The sequence below is a fragment of the Strongylocentrotus purpuratus genome, unplaced genomic scaffold (assembly GCF_000002235.5).
Source record: "Strongylocentrotus purpuratus isolate Spur 01 unplaced genomic scaffold, Spur_5.0 spur5_scaffold_13, whole genome shotgun sequence".
In the NCBI taxonomy this organism is placed as follows: Eukaryota; Metazoa; Echinodermata; class Echinoidea; order Camarodonta; family Strongylocentrotidae; genus Strongylocentrotus; species Strongylocentrotus purpuratus.
Window position 1 is genome coordinate 30,953,715 of NW_022145598.1, and position 18,762 is coordinate 30,972,476.

Consider the following 18,762-nt stretch of genomic DNA (forward strand, 5'->3'; position numbering starts at 1 on the left):
AGGGCTAAGGAAAGTGGATAGAAAATAGAAGTGAAAATAGAAAGGCGAGAAAGTGGAGGTTGGAAGGAAGAGTATCTTTCAGAAGTGAGTATAGTCCTGAAAAGGACTGTAAACCAGAAAGTTGTAGATAGGATGAGAGGTTTGAGTAGAAGACTGGATTGAGTTGGAGAGTTGAGTAGAGTTGCAGAGCAGGAACAGGAGAGTAGACTCGACGTTTCGGACAGGTTGACTGTCCGTCTTCTACCGTGATCACTTACTTAACTTAGCCATTTACTTAGTAAATTTCTTACTTATGCTAAGTATTGAATTGAATACTGGCCCTGGTCCTTACAGATCCTTGAAATGCAGAGGTGGTATTAAACAAGGAGGTTTCATGAATGTTACCACTTCTACAGCAGAGAGAAATGGTATTGTAGACTAGACTCAGAAAAGCACCAGCGATTAACTTTGAATGGAATGTAAGCAGTTGTTTCTATAGAAGCACAATGATCGAACTTTAAAAGTCAACCCAACCCTTGTAAAAATTTCATTTCATGAATGCAGAACAATAAGAGATACAGAATGGCGAAAGTTTGAAATAAATTGGACCAATACGATAATACGAAAGGTATGACTGTTTCATGGAAAGTATTATATTATACAAGTGTAGGTCCACTAAATGAGAAAAGACTCATACATTTTGATGGAAAAAAATTACATTTTGGTAACTTTGTGTGCTGGAACAAATGGGACAGCACAGTGACATTACTGATTCAGCACTTCGAAGTTCCCATGCGTATAGTGATTAATGCTTTCAAATAATCATAGCTTTCTTCATTTTTGTCTGAGTTGGTCCAACCTTCACCAGTCTTCTTATCAGATTGTTCTGCTTTCTTTTGGAGTTGCTTGCCATATAGTTTGGGTTTCCCTTTAACAAACTTATAAACAGACTGTATCAGGTACATGCACATACAGCTGATAGGTGTCTGAAAAGTGGGCACTGCGCACAGTATAAATGCATTGTGTCATGAAACCTAAACACCAACGCTCAAGTATGGAAGCATTTCTACAGGGCAGAGAAGGGGAGCATACCCGCAAAATTTCCCTCTGGATACAGGTACACTATTACGTTATTGTTACAATCTGATTATGGTTAGTTTCCAAGGAATCGCTGCACAGTATACCCAGAAAAAACATGGAGAATAAGGGTATTTTTAAATCCCGAAAGGCGCTTTTTAACTGGTTTCGATGTGAAATTTGAACAGCATGCAGCAGGGATGTTTAAAATCACAACACAAATAAAGCAGACCATCTGCAAGTAAACAGTGTTTATCCATGTTACATTTAAGCTACATGTACATTGAAATAACAAACATTTAAGTACTGTTTCAAAAACTCACAAGTATATTCTGACTTTATAGTAATTATGCTTGCAAAAAACAAGAAACATCAGAAAATACACTAACAAATTTTGAATGTAAATTGACATAAATTCATGTTTCGTCTGATTCAATCTCTATTTGGGCTTTCAGCTTGATACAGTCATCAATGTACTGAAATGTTAAATGTGGTTGGTAATATATGAGCCAATATAGCTTGCACTCGCCGAAGTACCTTAAGGGCTCTTTGGTGCAATTCATCCTGTATGACTTTTATTTACTGCTTTTACCACTTTCTCATTTATTTCAAACCAGAATGAAAATGTCTTTGTGTTACATTGAATAGTGGTCATGATAGTGATTTTTGGATGAAATCTATGAATAAATGTTGTATGGGAGAAACTGCATGGCTTTGCCTTACAGAAACAATAACCAAAATAAAAAATTGAATTATAAAGAAGAAAACATTTTGCATAGCATTGCATTATAAATCCAGTTTTAGTGCTTGCAGCCTGGCCATAAATGCGTCCGTCTCACTCAGGGATTCTTTGATCTCCTGCAATTTCTTCCGGATCATTTTCTGATCCTCTGCAGCGCAGCCCAAGAGGGCGCCCTGGAACCTGTCGTCGACCGGCCCCATCAGCTCGGTCTCACCCAGGCAACTGTTGAGGTAGAGCTTCACACGCTGGCTGCATTGCTCCAAGTTGGCCTGCATGGTGTCGATCAGGTCACGCAGATAACCTTTGACCTTCCGCAAGGACTCCTCCTGGGCAGGTGTCCGGATCGTCTGGATGTTGATGTCGACAGTCAGGCAGCGGGTGATGAGACGATCGATGTAAAGACCCAGCTCCTCACGCTCGGCTAGAAACAAAAATGGAAATTCAAGAAAGGAGATTAAAACTGATTTCTTCAACAAAATAGAGTGCTAAAAATCAGACGACCGAGAGAACTGAGAAGGCCACTGATCAGTTTATTAATAATAATAGTTAAAGAAGGTGTCTGCCTGGAAAAAAAGCTCAATGAAGGTGACTTTAATAATGTTTTCTCATTTAAAGAGCAAATTTAGGGTAGATTAGTGGGTGCATTTTGTTGTAGTATGCGTACATGCATGTTAAGTGCTAATATTCGCAAGTATTCTCCACCCCCCCCCCCCTCCCCCCATTGCGTAGTACAGTACTGGCTCATATTGTCTGTCTATGGGGAAGGTTAACACATGTCAGTTTTATTAAAGAATTCCCTTACCAGACAGTTATTTATGTGTAGAATTGAATATGTGATATCCAAGAGCTAGAAGTAGTACACTAACCTCCTGATAGATGGTCAATGGCCTCGCTCTGCATCATCGTATTCAGGGAGTTAAGCAAACGAATCTTTTCGTCTTCAATCGATCTTGCCGTCTCTCTCATTTTCTCAACACGGAGTTCCAAAGCATCTAAAGTCTGTAATAAAAAGTCGTTTGGCTTTTTTCCTCCATCTTGCTCATCTGGAGCAGTGTTTGATGGGGACGATGGTTCGCGAATAGCAATCTCATTTTGGGCCTTCTCCGTCTCCTTGCTGACCAGCACACACGCCATCGCGTTCCGCCCGACACGCCCCGGTAGAAGTGAAGCAAAGAATGGGTCCGACTGGCTGAACTGATATGCTCAAAATAATAAATGTGTAGGGCCTTCAATGATCATACGCTGCAAAATAAAGCAAAGCTCCTGTTGTTCTTATACCACATAATGTTTCATAATGATCTGGAATGCTTTTCTTGAAACCATAAAAATCGTTTCTAAGACCGTGGAGTCAGCTACAACAAAACACTGAGGGAGTTATTATTATTGCGTAATCACAGCGAAGTTGGTATTTCCACAATATAAACTTCAATGAATGTGAGGGCGCTCTTCAAAAATGATCAATTCAAGCTGTATAAAAATTAAAGAGTAGAGGGATGATAGCATAGAGATATATACTTAATAGTAGTATTTATCTCTATGGATGATAGTTAAAAGAAGATCGCGAGGGCGGTATATAAGTAAGAGATAAAAAAAAGGATGACGAACACATACGATCAAGAGGTAGAAAATGCTCTTTTTACAAGTAGGTCTTTCCGGGTCTGTGAGGAAAGTTTGGATTTTCATTTTCCCTTGGGAAAAGATGGGGAGGGCAGCTGGTGGCCATATGGTGCAGGGATTCGAAAATTAATTTTCTAAAAAAAATTATTGCAGGAACATTACGTACGAATCCGTATATGTTTACAGTGGACTCACTGACGTACTGATCGGGGGGGGGGGGGGGGGGGCTTGGGAGCAGTTGACCAGACCCCCCCCCCCCCAATAACATTCTAACGTGGTCTAATTCGATACCAGTGATTTACAAATGTTGCTGAAATGACTGTTTTGTTTTTTACATAGGACATATAGTACGTGCCCCTTTTTTTTCTTCTAATAACTGTCCCTTTTCTCCCCTTTTCACCTCTTTTTTAATAAGTGTACTTTTCCCTCCTTAATAAGAACCCCCTTCATTTCCTCTTCAATGCCACTCTTCACCTTTGATAAGGGCCCCTTTTATTTTGACACGTGTCCCCTCTTTCTTTTTTATATGAGCCCCTCCCCCAATTAAAAATGCCCCTTTTAACATCTGATAAATGCCCCTATCAAAATCTGATAGGTGCCCTTCTCCTCCAACAGATTCCCCATTTCCATTCTCACAAGTGCCTCTTTTCATTTTTGTTGAGTGGCCCATTTCAGGTGCAAGAAATGCCGCCATGTTCACCTCTGAAAGCTCTGATAATTTTCATTTTTACTTTGACACGAGCACCTTTTCTTTTCTAATAACTGTCCTTTCTTGTTTGATAAGTGCCCACTTTCCCCTATATAACATGCACCCGTAATTCAAGGTGACTAAAATTAATCTTCACACGATCACACCTATCTGCAAAGTATTTTGCTTAATTAAGCAGTGGCCCCGGTAGTGTAATCACAATAATGACGATGTAGGGGTATATACCGATGTCTACAAATGGTGTAGGTTTTGTTGATGTTCCCCTATGTAGGTGCCCCTTTTTCCGGAAAATGCCCTTATTTGTTGGTGCGCCTCCCTAATTTGGAAGACGCTCCGCCGCCCCTACATTATGAATTTCAGGATTTTGTTCTGAACCCCCCAAAAGTTTTTGCTCATTACGCCACTGGGTCTGGGTGGATGCATTGCATGGTCCCCTGTTTTTATGACCTCTCGAGTTAAAAGCAAACAATAGAGCGCACTTTATAGCCCTTTGTATAAAAGCAGTCATTGTAGACTGCACCTCCCTCGTTCATTATACGCAGACTGAACTATAAACTTAACAAGACAGGCACGAATGTTGCATGTTACGTGCTGCCTGAATGCCATTTCGTGTACAAAATCGACATTGATCTTCTTGCACTATAATACAATTATTGTATAAGATACTGCTCCTCAGCATTAATCTTGCTGTATGAACAAACAGCAATATAATCCGATCAGCAGTTGGCACCTGTGTACTGCATTGTGGAATTTATGATGCTGCGATATATAGGAAACCTTAACATTTACACCATCATCGTGGATTAAATGTAAGTATACTACCCATATGCATGCATGCAAGTATTATGATTCATGTTTATATAAGTATTATGCATATTTGTATTATACGTAGGATGCTTGCTTATTGTGTATGCTTTTGAATTATGATCCATGTTTGTTGAGCTTATTGCAATACAGCTAGCTTTATACTTACAATAATTTATAAAACATTTGGCAACATTTTATGCTGACGATTGCCGATCACAATTTATGCATCACATTTTGTCATGATATTATGACAGCGGTATTGCATTAGGTCCAGTGAACATAAGGGAAGGAGACGCTAGGACGCGATTCTTATTAATCACTTTTTGGATCATGGATTTTTTTTTTAAAGTGATAATTATACTACTAACTATATGTCGTGCAGGACGATGGCTTATAGTATAACAGGACTGTATTACATTTACCAATACTTATTGTTTGGTTTAATTCGATTCTGCTTTTAATTAGAGAAATAACACCACTATAATTTATATGAAATCAATTTCATGGAGAAACATTTTTCTTCCAAGTTCCAATCCGTTTGTTAACATGAGCTTTGAATATGAACATCAACATGATACAAAAAATGTGACCTTATGGGATAACATGTCAACACACGAAAGCTATAATTATCACAATTAAAAGATCCCTGTCCTAAACCAGTTTTGCGGCGTACCATATTATTAATTTCCAGATACAAAATGCTCAGGAATGTCGAATATATATAATGACATGTCAACCTTTTATGATTAAATGTAACTATTTAATCAGTGAAAATCTATAGTAAGGAAAGAGGCATTGGCTACATGTCACACCAAGCAACATGCTGATATTCAATAACTGAATTGATATCTTAAACCATCTTGACTATTATCATTGAAAACATTGATTAGTATAATATGTGGGGGTTTTCCACAAAGACTAAGATCAACCTTAAGTTGGACTTAACTATGGCAGGCCTTACATGCCACTGTTTGCTCTCCCATTTACTGGCATTGATCTCTAAAGGGACGTACAAATCATGGTCACAAATCTACAGAATTAGATTTTTTTTGTTGATAATTCATTATTGAAGGAAAAAATATTATAATCATAAGGGTGAGAGCAAACAGTGGCATGAGCGGCCTGCCATAGTTAAGTCCGACTTAATTAAAGTAGATCTTAGTCTTTCTGAAACACTCCCCTGCAATATTAATTATTAGCATGATGGCTGTAATATTTTGCTTCAAGAATATAATGCGAAGGTAACTTACTTTCTCCTTCTTTTCACTTTCGGTTTCATGTCGAAGAATCATGGATCTTACCTCCATCTCAAACACCATCTCAAACACCGTCGAATCGACAACGCCATCGTCCACCAGCTCGGAACTCAAACTCACCATCATCTTCTCCGTGGTCGCCCTGGTGAGCTTCATTGCCCTCGTCCTACTCCTGTGCTACATCACACGAACTACCAGACGACAGTTCGACGAGGCGGAAAAGAAACTCGAAAAGGAAAAAGATAGGCTAAGATATGAAAGACAAAAGGAGAGGGCAGAGCTGAGGGGCACTAGTTGCCATGGCAATCCGTATGCAAAAAGAACTGAAGTATTCGTCATACATGACGCGTCGAAAGTCTTACCAAAAACTAATCAAACGTCGATAGGTGCCCGTTGAGTTATTGTTGACTTCTCATATGACGCTATTTTTGTGTATATTGTACAGTATAGTTTAGTGATGATCTTGCCTTATTGAGGAGCTTCCAGGCAATTTTTTCCTGAACAAAACCGATGGCTGAACAATCAGAGAGTGATAATGTGACATCAGGAGATATCTTTCTATCTCTCTTTCTTTCTTTCTTTCTTTCTTTCTTTCTTTCTTTCTTTCTTCTTTCTTTCTTTCTTTCTTTCTTCTTTCTTTCTTTTCTTTCTTTCTTTCTTTCTTTCTTTCTTTCTTCTTTCTTTCTTTCTTTCTTTCTTTCTGTCTTTCTTTTTTTCTTACTTTCTTTCTTTCATACTTGCTTGATTTCGTTTGAGATTTATAGTTTGATTTGATGTGATAAGTATAGTTACATGTATGTTTAGTCATTATAGGTTTACAAAGTCACATCGATTTTGTAGAAAATGGGGTAGTCCAATCCAATCCAGGTATTTATAAAGCGCCAACGGTTGCCTATACAGTGCGTCCCAGAAAAAACGAAACCGAGAAGTATCGATGTTTTATCATAACTAAATCACAACCATAATTAATGAATGGTACATATTTGGAAAGCTTAGAGTCTCCTCTTTCAGTTGATGCTACTCAGATGATGCATATTTCATGCATGAGTGATTAAAAGCAATTTGAAGGAAGGAAACCAAAAAGACATTTGGCGGGCGGTGTCTGAATTTCGAAGAAAAATTCACATTTCTAGAAAGTTGAGTTTCTGCTCTTTCATATGACACCTCAATCAGGAAAAATGAGCGAGGAATAACAAAGTTCTGTTTGCTTAAAGTAGCCCTTACATTTTCATAATCTTAAGAAACGAATTCGTTTTCACTGGGTGCCTGCCGTAGCAAAAAGCAGATTTGACAAAAGACTTAACTCCGTTTCGTTGACAATCAGCCATGCATGTAGACTCTCGTCTACGGCTGATTGTCAACGAAACGGAGTTAAGTCTTTTGTTAATTTCGTTTATTGATACGGCAGGCAGCCAGTGAAAACGAATTCGTTTAATAAAATTATGGAAATGCAAGCACTATTTTAAACAAACAGAACTTTGTCATTCCTCGCTCATTTTTCCTGATTGAGGTGTCATATGAAAGTGCAGAAACTCAACTTTCTAGAAATGTGAATTTTTCTTCGAAATTCAGATACCGCCCGCCAAATGTCTTTTTGGTTTCCTTCCTTCAAACTGCTTTTAATCACTCATGCGTGAAATATGCATCATCTGAGTAGCATCACATGAAAGAAGATACTCTAAGCTTTCCAAATATGTATCATTCATTAATTATAGTTGTGATTAAGTTATGATAGAACATCAATACTTCTCGGTTTCGTTTTTTCTGGGACGCACTGTATAACCAAAGGCGCTAAAAGTTATTGGCAGCGGTGGGATACAAACCCATGCCATCAAAATGACTGATGATCAAAGATGTAGTTAATGTCCTCATGAAAAGTGTATACAATACAACTAAATGTATTGGCAGAGAGGAAGGTCAGAAAGAAAGAGGATGAAAAGACTAAGTTATGAAAGGTTTCATTTTTGTAATGCCGAGAAGAAGAAAAAAATTCATCACATTTTTATAACAGCAAATAATACAATCATTTATATTCAAGTAATTATAGTAATGCTTCAAAAATAGCTTAATCACTGCCAATATGACTCTTGTATTGAGGACTGAACTTGTTATCATAATCATGACTTATGATGTGAAGTTAATGTGGTATATTCTCATCCTTCATTACTCAGTTAATGACTCGCAGATTACATCAATATCAAACTTTATGGGAAAGCCTGCCAGACCGACCTAGAATACCGCAGGAAAATACAGTTCTCCTCTGGAATGGAGAGCTGACATCCTTAGGAGAGACACATTTTGCCACTCTATAACCACCCAAGTGTAAATGAGTACCTGGTAATTGCTGGGGGTAGTAATGATTGCAGGACAATGGGGAAGAAAAGCTTGCATTGATGATGATGCGGCTTCCCTTTGTATACAAAATTATTAATATTGTTGCTATTCATATTCATAATATCATCCATATTATTATCATTGTTATTACTGTTGTTATATTTACGTTTAAAACTATTTTTACATTTTCCATGAGCAATTTGATGCAGCTTTTGATTTTACCTGTATCCAAAATAAATAAATCAATTTGATAAAAAGATATACAACTCAAAATGAATGCAGCAATAAAAGAAAGTACTTATTAATGTCGCTCTAAAAATCGACTTATTTCAAATAACATTGGAGTACGTTAGGCCTACACGTAGAATAAAAAGTAAAATATAAAAAAGAGATGGAGAAAACGGGGGAGGGGGGAGATAGAAATAAGAGGAAAATGGTAACCGAGGTTTAGTGAGAGTGAGAGAGAGAGAGAGAAAGAGAGAGAGAGAGAGAGAGAGAGAGAACGAGAGAGAGAGAGAGAAAGAGAGAGAGAAAGAGAAATAGAGAGAGAGATAGAGAAACACAGAGAGAGAGATGCGGGGGGGGGGTCTAGCTCTGAAATAGCCTATACTTTCACCTTGCCTTTTTAATATCCTTGACTTTTGTCAGTAATTAGTTATATTTGATAAGATCATTTTAATTCGTGCCTTTAAATATTTTCCCGTATGCTGAATATGCTGACAAAAATAAATCACGTCGTGACTGCTCCCCCCCCCCCCCCGACACCACGCTCCTTCCACCTCATTAATGTCAAACTTTGATCACGTAACGAGCGTGTCGGAAAAACTGTTAACTTCAGTATTTTAATGATTATTACGAGGCCTAAGGGAAATGAATCAACCTATTGTGTGGTTAAATGATGAACACCTCTTCATTTATCTTTTTCCCCTTTTTTTTCCTCTATTTATGTTCCCCTTCATTTATCTTGATTTCAACAAAGAGGCCATTAATCAACCTGTTTGTGGTTAAATAATGAATACTTCTTTATTTATGTTGATTTCAACAAAGGGGCCATTCCGAGAGAGAGAGAGAGAGAGAGAGAGAGAGAGAGAGAGAGAGAGAGAGAGAGAGAGAGAGAGAGAGGGGGGACATATACAGCCAGACAGACATGTGGCAGACAGAGGGAAAATCATTGGAAATATAATGTATAGGCTCAAACATATCGTAACAAAATCGTTATTTGGACGAACCAAACATCGGATTTCAACATTGTTTGTGTCCCAGGTTCAAGGTACACTGTACAGAACAATATTTATCCTGCGAACATAATCAGATGTTAGAATTTTGGAAAGGAAGTTCGGTTAAATATTTATGTAAAGCTTCTCGGCGAACGTTTCCGGGTTGGAATATAAATCGAGGAAACGAATTGACGTAAGTATTTATTTATCTTAGTCATCTCTCTAAAAGTTTTATATAAATGAATCAGTATCGAAAGAAATCTTTCGGGAGAGTTTTTGTGTAAAATAGGGTAAGTATATACTGTCAAATTGTATGTCGTAAGTAGGAGCGGGAGGCCTATAAATGTAAAGCCTATAGGAGATAGGGGAAAGTGCATGGGGCATATTCACTATTCGCTGCTTTATATTAGGCCAACTGTTAAACTTGTTTAACATTCACTATTCATAGCCTTACGATTGGAAAACTTGTATGGTAGGCTAACGTATGATCATAAGTAACCATTTTTGCATTTTCAGTTGTATGCCTCATCATAATCGTGAAAATATACAACATAGAAGAGGTCTTGATATGGGAAAAAGAGAGACATGCAATGGGTCCAGTGAACAAAACAGACACAGAGAAGAAAAACAAACTTATGCATTTGTTGATAGTGGATTTAACAAAATACCCTTAAAAATATGATGCATATTTTCGTAAAAACTTGATCATTAAAACAACAAGAACAAAATATCTTTGAAATTAAGTAGTGGGGTTAAAAAAAAGCAATGGAAATGTAAGTTGTAGCGCAGATGTCAACCTTCATCCTTTTCTACCAACTCAAATAATTCCTCCTAAGACCAGTCTATGACAGTTTCAATAATCTGTTCACTGGATTATAAGACTGGCCAAAGCTCGTCCTCCTCTTTTACAAAATGTCGCAGTTAAGCCAAATAGTAAAACCCTCTCAACAACTGATTCCAGAATACTTCTCCTAAAACTATTATTACTAATAAAACGATCATACAGTATGAATCAAGAGTGTTCAATAAATCCAGGGGGTTTACTGTTATACCTCAGTTACACCGCTATTGACTCCAAACCGACTCCAAACTGATTGATTTTGTGCCATAGGGGTAATGCATATTTTGTCGGGCTGGTGTCGGTCTGGTGTCGGGCTGGTGTCGGGCTGGTGTCGGTCTGGTGTCGGGCTGGTGTCGGTCTGGTGTCGGTCTGGTGTCGGTCTGGTGTTGGTCTGGTGTCGGTCTTGTTGGTGTGACTCAGGTAATAGGCCTACATTAGAAATTCAATGCTGAAAAAATTAGATAAACAAGGAAAAAATAGCACCACTCCCAAAAAGAGGTAGAAAAATGAATGCCAAATCGTCGTATGACTTTTGATACGGCATGTCTAGTATACCAATAACAAAAATGTCTTATAACTACCCCTTTTAGTTAATAAGACGTATCTTATTTCTTCACCGTTCAAGTTCATCCCATTATCCCGTTTTGTATCTTTTTGTTTTTGGGTGCTATATCCGGCAATACAGAGAGGCTAATTTATCCACCTGATGCGAAATATTTTCTTGTAACTACCGTACGTTATAGTGGTTATGAGTCTTGTTATTTCAATGTACTTACAATGTCTGCACAAACCGTCTTCTTTGAGCGATTTTATTGCGTTGTTCAAATATTTTACTGGATATGTTTGAAATTGCGGGTTCCGTATTTACAAAGGTGACATAGATTTGGCACTTTAAATTCTATAAAATCATATTTATGGGTGCTTGTGAGTGTACCATTCTTTTTCTTTAAAGGAAGAGGCCAACCACGTAAGCAATTTGATTTTCCGACACCTTATCACCATGATCATTGGTATCGTTTTATTATCAAGTTCATCTATCTTTCAATAAATTATTTTTCCTCTTTCATTTTATGTGCTTAACAACAGAATAAGACTTAGACGCTACAAGAATAAAGATGGCCTCATCAGCACCAACTCCAACCAATCATCCAACGACCACCGATAAACCGAGCACTCCCGACATTCTCATGGAGGTCGAGATCGCCATCGGATTCGTAGCCGTCGCCGTATTTTGCCTAACCATCCTCGCCATCTGCCTCTGTTACATCAACCGATCGACGAAACGACAGCTGAAGTGGGTCCAGGAGGAGCTACAGCGGTCCAGGGAGAGGCGTCGATCAGAGAAGGAGCAGGAGAAGAGGGATCTCTTCCCGTCCCTTGATTCTGGATGTAGCCAGGGTCAGGGAGAGATTGGCGCTCCGGGCTCAGATTCTAACCAACAAGCTGACGATGTGTTCCACCAGCAGTCGACCACTGAAACGCAGACTAGTTACGACAATCAAGAGTTTCATCTCTCCGAGGAGGAATGAAACACGGCTTGAGAAGTTTAGTTTTAACGGATGCTAGGTTATTTTGAACATGTGCGGGGTTTTTTTATCCAGAAGGAAACGAAAGCATGTGAAACTACAAGTTGCTTATGTATTTGTTGTTTATAAATAGGAACGTATAGGTCTGTAGGTATGTAGGTCACACGCGAGTACTTTATCATTTCAAAGTTCGTGCCTTATATGCGCTGATATTTATCTTGGTAGTTGGCACCATCCTGGGCATTGTCAAACTATTCCAGGTATACTTCCCTGACAACAAAGAGACTGGTCTGATGACCTGTCGATCGGCTTCCTATGTTTAAATGATGGATGGTAAATAATGCTAGTTGATCGAGTATTTGCTTGTGCAGCCCAAAAACTCTGGAACAACTTACCATTTGAAGTCAGGAAATCACCGTCTGTGAATATCTTTAAATCAAAACTGAAAGCACATCTTTTCAATTAACTGTAAATCTAAGCATATCAGGAGCTCTCGTAGCGCAGTAGAATATATACTTAAAGTTGGATAGTTTCTGCGCTCTATAAATGTATCATTATTACATAATTAAGATGAAAACGGGACTCCTGGATTGGAAACTAAAACAAAGACACTGGAGATGTAGGCCTATGTTGAACCGTTTATTCTATGTTTTGTTTGTTTGTTAGTTTTGTTTTATGTTGTGACAAGCGAAGCATTATTGCCAACCGTTTAAATTTGTCACTCGCGGAAGAAATTTTGAACATTTTCAATCAATTTAGTATGGCACTTAGTCTGGCACAGTATTTTGTTGTAGCGACGCCCGTGTCATAGTGGAAGTGATGGGCCCGGAAAAGGTTGATTATGTAGTACATACCTAAATATTAGTTGGTGTATACTGTGAGGTTTTGGAATCATACAAATAATAAGAAATTTTCCCATTCTTCCTAAGAGTCACACGCACTATACAAAGGAATAAGTATATAGGACTACACAAACATGTGGAATGTGTTGTGGCCTACAACACTCCAGTTATCTCATGTCATATTTCGAATATGAGTGCATTTGATGAGCCATTCTTGTTAGGGTTTAATTTGTATATGATACACACTAACGTAAAAAGAATGAAAAAAACTCACAATTATTTTACACCTTCCCAGACCCCAACCGAACCCGGTGTCTACTGATGGTTTTGATATCTTTCACACATTTTCGTATGATTTCTAACCAGAGATGCGTAAAAAGGAAAATTATACTTTGAATAAAAAGACAGATTAACGGCTTCTCAACACAAGTTTATGTTCCTTATTTTCTTATTAATAAGGAATTGTTATTGTTTTGTTATTTTGTTTTTTTCTTTGAGTCATGTCTTATGTCCCTGCATACCTTTCGACGAATAGTTTTATACTGTAGTTGATTCTGTCCACGAAATGATAATTTTTAATTGCTGTCATTATGATTTATTCATCTCCTAATCCAGACCAGCCATTCACCGCATTGGATATCTGTCTCTAAAGGTTGTATGTGGGTATCTCATCATTTTCATTTTGCATATGATGTTGACGCCCTCTAGAGAATACACTTGTCGAAAGACGTATAACAGGTTCTCTTTGCAGTTTTTAAAATTTGACAACGCGATAAAGATTCTCAAGTATTAACAGTATCATTTTGTTTACTTTATGGTTGAATGAGTTGCATGAGTTCGTTCTGAAACACATAGCACGGATCGATCTAGGAAGGGTGTTTACAATTTTTAACACCGCACGTCATCTACTGCATGGCGAACAACGTGCCCTTATTGTCAGAGTGCTTGGAAGCAGCCATCAATTGGGAAATAAGTGGAGAGTATATGAAGCGGATGATTGTATTATTATTGTATTTGAAATTAAATATTTAGAATGGCGAGATACATTTGTTGGGTTGGCAGGTAGTTCATATAGAATAACAATCTGTAATACTATCATTTTCATGGTGAAGTATGTTATATTTATGTCAAGATCGGAGGGGGGGGGGGGGGGGCAAGTAGGGCTACCAACTTTAGAAAAGATGAGGAAAAACATTTTAATTAAAGGGATGAGGGAAAAAATAGCCATTAGAATGGGAAAGCTTAGTGTCAATTCAAGTTTGTTTTTCTCCCCACCGTGAGCTTGTTAAAGTGTAACTCCATTTTGCAGCCTGGTTAACTTACTTATTTAGTATATTTCTTGAGTTGAGAATGTTGGCAGACATCCACTGAGTGTGTGTGTCCGAGTGTGTTTGAGTGAGGGAGTGGACAGGGAGGAGCAGGACTTTGTTCCTTCTACCAGGAAAATAACCTCCAGATTTGTTAAAGTTTATTATATAGAGTGAATAACATGTACAATTGACTTATAAATTATGTTTATGTACTTAAGGTTTATTTTGTTGCTCAGTTATATATACTGCAAACGAGTTTTTGTTTAATTATGTTTATGTATAAGCAATTAATATTGAAACCATTTATTTATTTTATTCAATTGTATGTTGTTTTTGTTTGTTTTACCATGGACCTACTAAGAGTAGTAGGTCCATGGTTTTACATTTGGAGTAATAAAAAAAAATACTATAAAAAAAATATTTAAACAATTAGAAAAGAGGACAACAGATGGTAAACTCATATCATGCAGAAAATAAAAGAATTGATCTTGAAAATGAGAGGAAGATCATTATAATCACATTTTAATCACCGTCGTCGTCATCATCATCCAAATTATCCTAATCATAATTATGATCCGTTACAGTATAGACCTTTTTTCTTGCAATATTACATTGTATGGTAAGTAAGGTCGTAGCGAAATTAATAAGTGCTACACAGAATTTAATCAAGGATATGCTTATAACTGCATTTTAGGAACATAGTCATGATAGTGATAATGATATCATTAATTAGATGTCCCTATACTCGGCCAATCCAACTCGAAACGCAAAGTACTTTTTTCTTATTTCCTTGTTTAAAAAAAATCTTATTCAAGGCAACACAATTATTATACAAACAATATCCAGTTACTTGTGAAAGTGTTATGCACATAATACAGAACAAACATACTGTACAAACAATGTCTTCTCACGTTCTGCTTGTATATTATTGTGTTTTACATGAATGGATGGTTACGCTAATAATAGATCGAGCAATATGCATTTTGCATTAAACTGATCATCCATGTGATCTATCCCAATAGAGGAAGAGATGAAGTAAAATCATTCAATCATATGAGAGAGAGAGAGAGAGAGAGAGAGAGAGAGAGAGAGAAAGAGAGAGAGAGAGAGAGAGAGAGAGAGAGAAAGAGAGAGAGAGAGAGAGAGAGAGAGAGAGAGAGAGAGAGAGAGAGAGAGGGGGGAGGCAGAGATACAAAAAGTGAAAGAAGTGGAATAGATTTGAAAAATCTCTATGAAATAAAGAAATACAGCAACGGGGTTGTAGACGGAAAAAAACCCAAGGGAGGTAAGGAGGAGGCATAGGGAGATAGAGACAGAGAAAGAGGGAGACAGAGAATAAGAGAGAGAGAGAGCGAGAGAGCGAGAGAGAGAGAGAGAGAGAGAGAGAGAGAGAGTGGAAAACACAAGGAGAGGCTCGAAAATGGGCAACATATAAGGAAAAATTAGGGCAAAAGATTAGGGGAAGGGGAAGGAAGAAAGATAGATTGATTTATAGAGAGAGAGGGAGAGAGAGAGGGAGAGAGGGAGAGAGAGTTTCTTTTAATATTTTCAGCAAATTTGTCGGCTAACTGGACTAGGTCCTCCACCCCTAAAAGCACGTTTAATACACCTCCCCCAGCCATCCTGGATCATGTCCAGGAGCTACATTTGAAATAATTATTATCCCATTTTATCTCCTTTGGGGGGGGGGGCGGGAGTAAAGTCAGTTTTCTATTGTTCTATGCGTCGTAATGTAATAATATGATTGCAGGGCCCTCAGGGAGATCAGTATAATACTGATGGACAAACAAGACATAGTATTATTATTATTATTAAAATACCCTTCAATTTCACACGGTTCCATGATTAAGTACAATCACAAAAGAGGAACAGGCAGCCTTTTAATACTGACATAAGCAGCGTAAAAGAAAAAGCATTTGTTTGTTCAAATTCGATATCTATTATTGTAAAGGGAAAGCCAGGCTTTCATAAGCGATGCACAAATTCAATACGGCATGATGTATTATGAATTTTTTCGCCAAAAGGGGAAGTGCTGTTGTCCTATATTGACAGTCGATGTAAGAAGTGCGTGGAATCAGCACGTGTCTGGCCGTAATTCAAGAACCATGGATTTTCGAATATATCTTCTACTTTTTGCTGCTTTTACCAGTCTGCGTTTTCCTGACATATGCTTGGGTAAATAATAAGGATGACATTGTTTTAATTTATGAATTTAGTTATTATTATTGATCTTTCAAAGGGCATCATTTCAAGTAAAAAAAAAATCAATGTATTTGGTTTGGTATTCAATTTTGCTGATGTATTTAAAGATATAGACCGGATGGTAAAATTGCGGTTCAAGGGTTTTAAGTGCAAAATATCCATTCAATATTGTTTAAATATTACCTTCAGAGGTTTAGATGGCAATACTTCAACCTGAATTCGCAAAAAAGCAGAAATATATGCCCACATGTTCAATGTTGAAGTGCATTCGCGATATCTATCCAGGCCGGATAGATATGATAATTTATCAAATATATCAATTATAGAAGGCGGCTTCCCGGCAAAATTTGTATCATCACGTATTAGTCAAAACATATTCTTTCGCATGATTGGTAATAAGAGCTTCCATTTCAATTTTTGAGAGGGAGGCGTTTCCAAAAACTGGTCTATACCTTTAAGTACATTGTATTGAATAGTTATTGTAGCTGTTGGTAATTGCGCCCTATTTAAAGCCACGCAGTATTCAGTGTCCATGTGTATTGCATCATAATTCGCCGACAACAGATTTTTTTGAATTGCCAATTAATGTGTCTGTATGTGCTTTTAGGAACAATGCGGATTTAGGAACAACCGCAGCACAGTAGATATGATCTTCTGCCTCAGACAACTACAGGAGAAGTGCATTGAGCACAACCGATCCCTCTATGTGGTTTTTGTCGATTTCACGAAAGCCTTTGACACTGTTGGTAGGACAGGTCTTTGGGAACTACTACGAAAGTATGGATGTCCCGAGAAGTTCACCGGAATGGTAGAGTCCTTACATACGGGTATGATGGCTAAAGTCAAGGAAGCAGGCGAAACATCCCATAGCTTCCCTGTAAGTAACGGTGTAAAACAAGGATGTGTGTTGGCCCCTACGCTGTTCTCCATCTTTCTCTCGGCGATGCTGGAGGAGGCCTTTGCGGACTTTGAGGAAGGCGTTTACATACAATCACGTCAAGACGCCGACCTATTCAATGTCGCACACTTCAAAGCTAAGACAAAGTCTACACAGATTCTCGTGAGGGAACTTCTCTTTGCAGATGACAGTGCTCTTGTTTCTCATACACCAGAGCAGATGCAACATGTTATAGATGTATTTTCATCAGCATCAAAGAAGTTCGGTCTACAAATAAACATCAAAAAGACTGAAGTACTATTCCAACCAGGTACAGACCACCGAGAGGAGGAGGAGATCCTAGTGGATGGGACAGCCCTAAACCAGGTAGATGACTTCACTTACCTCGGCAGCACTATATCCAAAGACGGACGCATCGACTCTGAGCTGGTGAAAAGAATGTCAAAGGCCAGCAGTGCCTTTGGAAGACTGCGAACCAGGCTATGGAATAACCATCATGTCTCAACAAGAGTGAAGTGCAAAATCTACAGGGCTATCGTCCTATCCACTCTCTTATACGGTGCGGAAAGCTGGACTCTCTACAAAAGTCAAGTAAAGAAACTTCACGCGTTCATGATGAGACACCTTCGAGCAATCATGAGAATCAGTTGGAAGGACAAGGTGACCAACAAAGAGGTACTAGAGCGAGCAAACCTTCCTTCTATGGAGGACCTGCTCATCAGGAAGAACCTACGATGGACAGGCCATGTCATCAGGATGCCCTCTGAGAGGTTACCAAAGCAAGTACTATTCTCGCAACTACCCGCTGGCGAAAGAGGGATTGGTCGTCCACGGCTTCGCTACAAGGACACGATCAAGAGGAACCTTAAGCGGAGGCAAATTGAAACCAAGACTTGGACAACTGCTGCAGGCCAGCGAGCTGTATGGAGAACAGCTGTAAAGTGAAAATGAAGGCGGTCATTGTCGCTTCGCGACAGACAGCTACTACTACTATGTGCTTTTAATGTTGTTTGTCTGTCCGACCTAGCAACAACTTAGGTATGCAATCCGCATTCTATGAAATGACTATTGAAATACAATTATTCGTAACAGGTGAATGAGAGGCACTTACTAACAATTTGTGCATTCAATTATCAAATTATTTAATATACATTACGAAATTGGGATTCTGTTTACAGGTACGCTACTACAGGTACCACTAATGTGTAATGTTACCACTCCTTCGGATACAAATCAGACGTATTGCCTCTGTGCAAAGGGTGAAAGCTGTAACATCGATTTTCTAAAAGGTAAATATAAGTATTTTGTTTCAAAGGACTATTTCACAAATCCTAATCAGACTGACATTCATTGAATAAGTATAGGTAATTAATGATAGATTAATTTTGTTCTAGCAGCAGGCCTA

At 38.2% G+C, this 18,762-nt stretch overlaps 2 protein-coding genes and 1 long non-coding RNA gene across 4 annotated transcripts; 2 read left to right on the top strand and 1 right to left on the bottom strand.

The window, feature by feature from the left end:
• Positions 1–1,342: 1,342 nt before the first annotated feature.
• On the bottom strand, positions 1,343–6,292 carry LOC590313 (BAG family molecular chaperone regulator 2). 2 transcript variants are annotated; one of them, XM_011666710.2, is made up of 3 exons: positions 6,233–6,292; positions 2,665–3,040; positions 1,343–2,219 (listed from the first exon to the last, which is right to left on the bottom strand). In XM_011666710.2, exons 2-3 carry the CDS (start codon positions 2,930–2,932, stop codon positions 1,843–1,845), a joined length of 645 nt encoding a protein of 214 aa, XP_011665012.2. In that variant the 5' UTR covers positions 2,933–3,040; positions 6,233–6,292; the 3' UTR covers positions 1,343–1,842. The 2 variants fall into 2 exon arrangements, with proteins under 2 accessions (XP_011665012.2, XP_795015.2); XM_789922.5 differs by lacking the exon at positions 6,233–6,292 and having other exon boundaries at positions 2,665–3,192.
• Positions 4,654–6,421, top strand: LOC115923110. The gene is made up of 2 exons (XR_004063792.1): positions 4,654–4,933; positions 6,218–6,421. It is a non-coding gene; the product is annotated as an uncharacterized LOC115923110 (long non-coding RNA).
• Positions 6,422–9,706: 3,285 nt separating this feature from the next.
• Positions 9,707–12,108, top strand: LOC105438649. Its single transcript, XM_011666708.2, has 2 exons — positions 9,707–9,931; positions 11,666–12,108. The coding sequence occupies exon 2, from the start codon at positions 11,695–11,697 to the stop codon at positions 12,106–12,108; it is 414 nt and encodes a 137-aa protein (XP_011665010.1). The 5' UTR covers positions 9,707–9,931; positions 11,666–11,694.
• The last annotated feature ends 6,654 nt before the right edge of the window (positions 12,109–18,762 follow it).

What these genes read in the sequence shown, in the direction of transcription:
- LOC590313 (XM_011666710.2), bottom strand. Translation starts at nt 2,932, where the DNA reads ATGGCGTGTGTGCTGGTCAGCAAGGAGACGGAGAAGGCCCAAAATGAG. An exon ending in CATTGACCATCTATCAGGAG is followed by an intron (nt 2,220 to 2,664) that starts GTTAGTGTACTA and finishes TTTTGTTTCTAG; the next exon opens with CCGAGCGTGAGGAGCTGGGT.
- LOC105438649 (XM_011666708.2), top strand. Translation starts at nt 11,695, where the DNA reads ATGGCCTCATCAGCACCAACTCCAACCAATCATCCAACGACCACCGAT.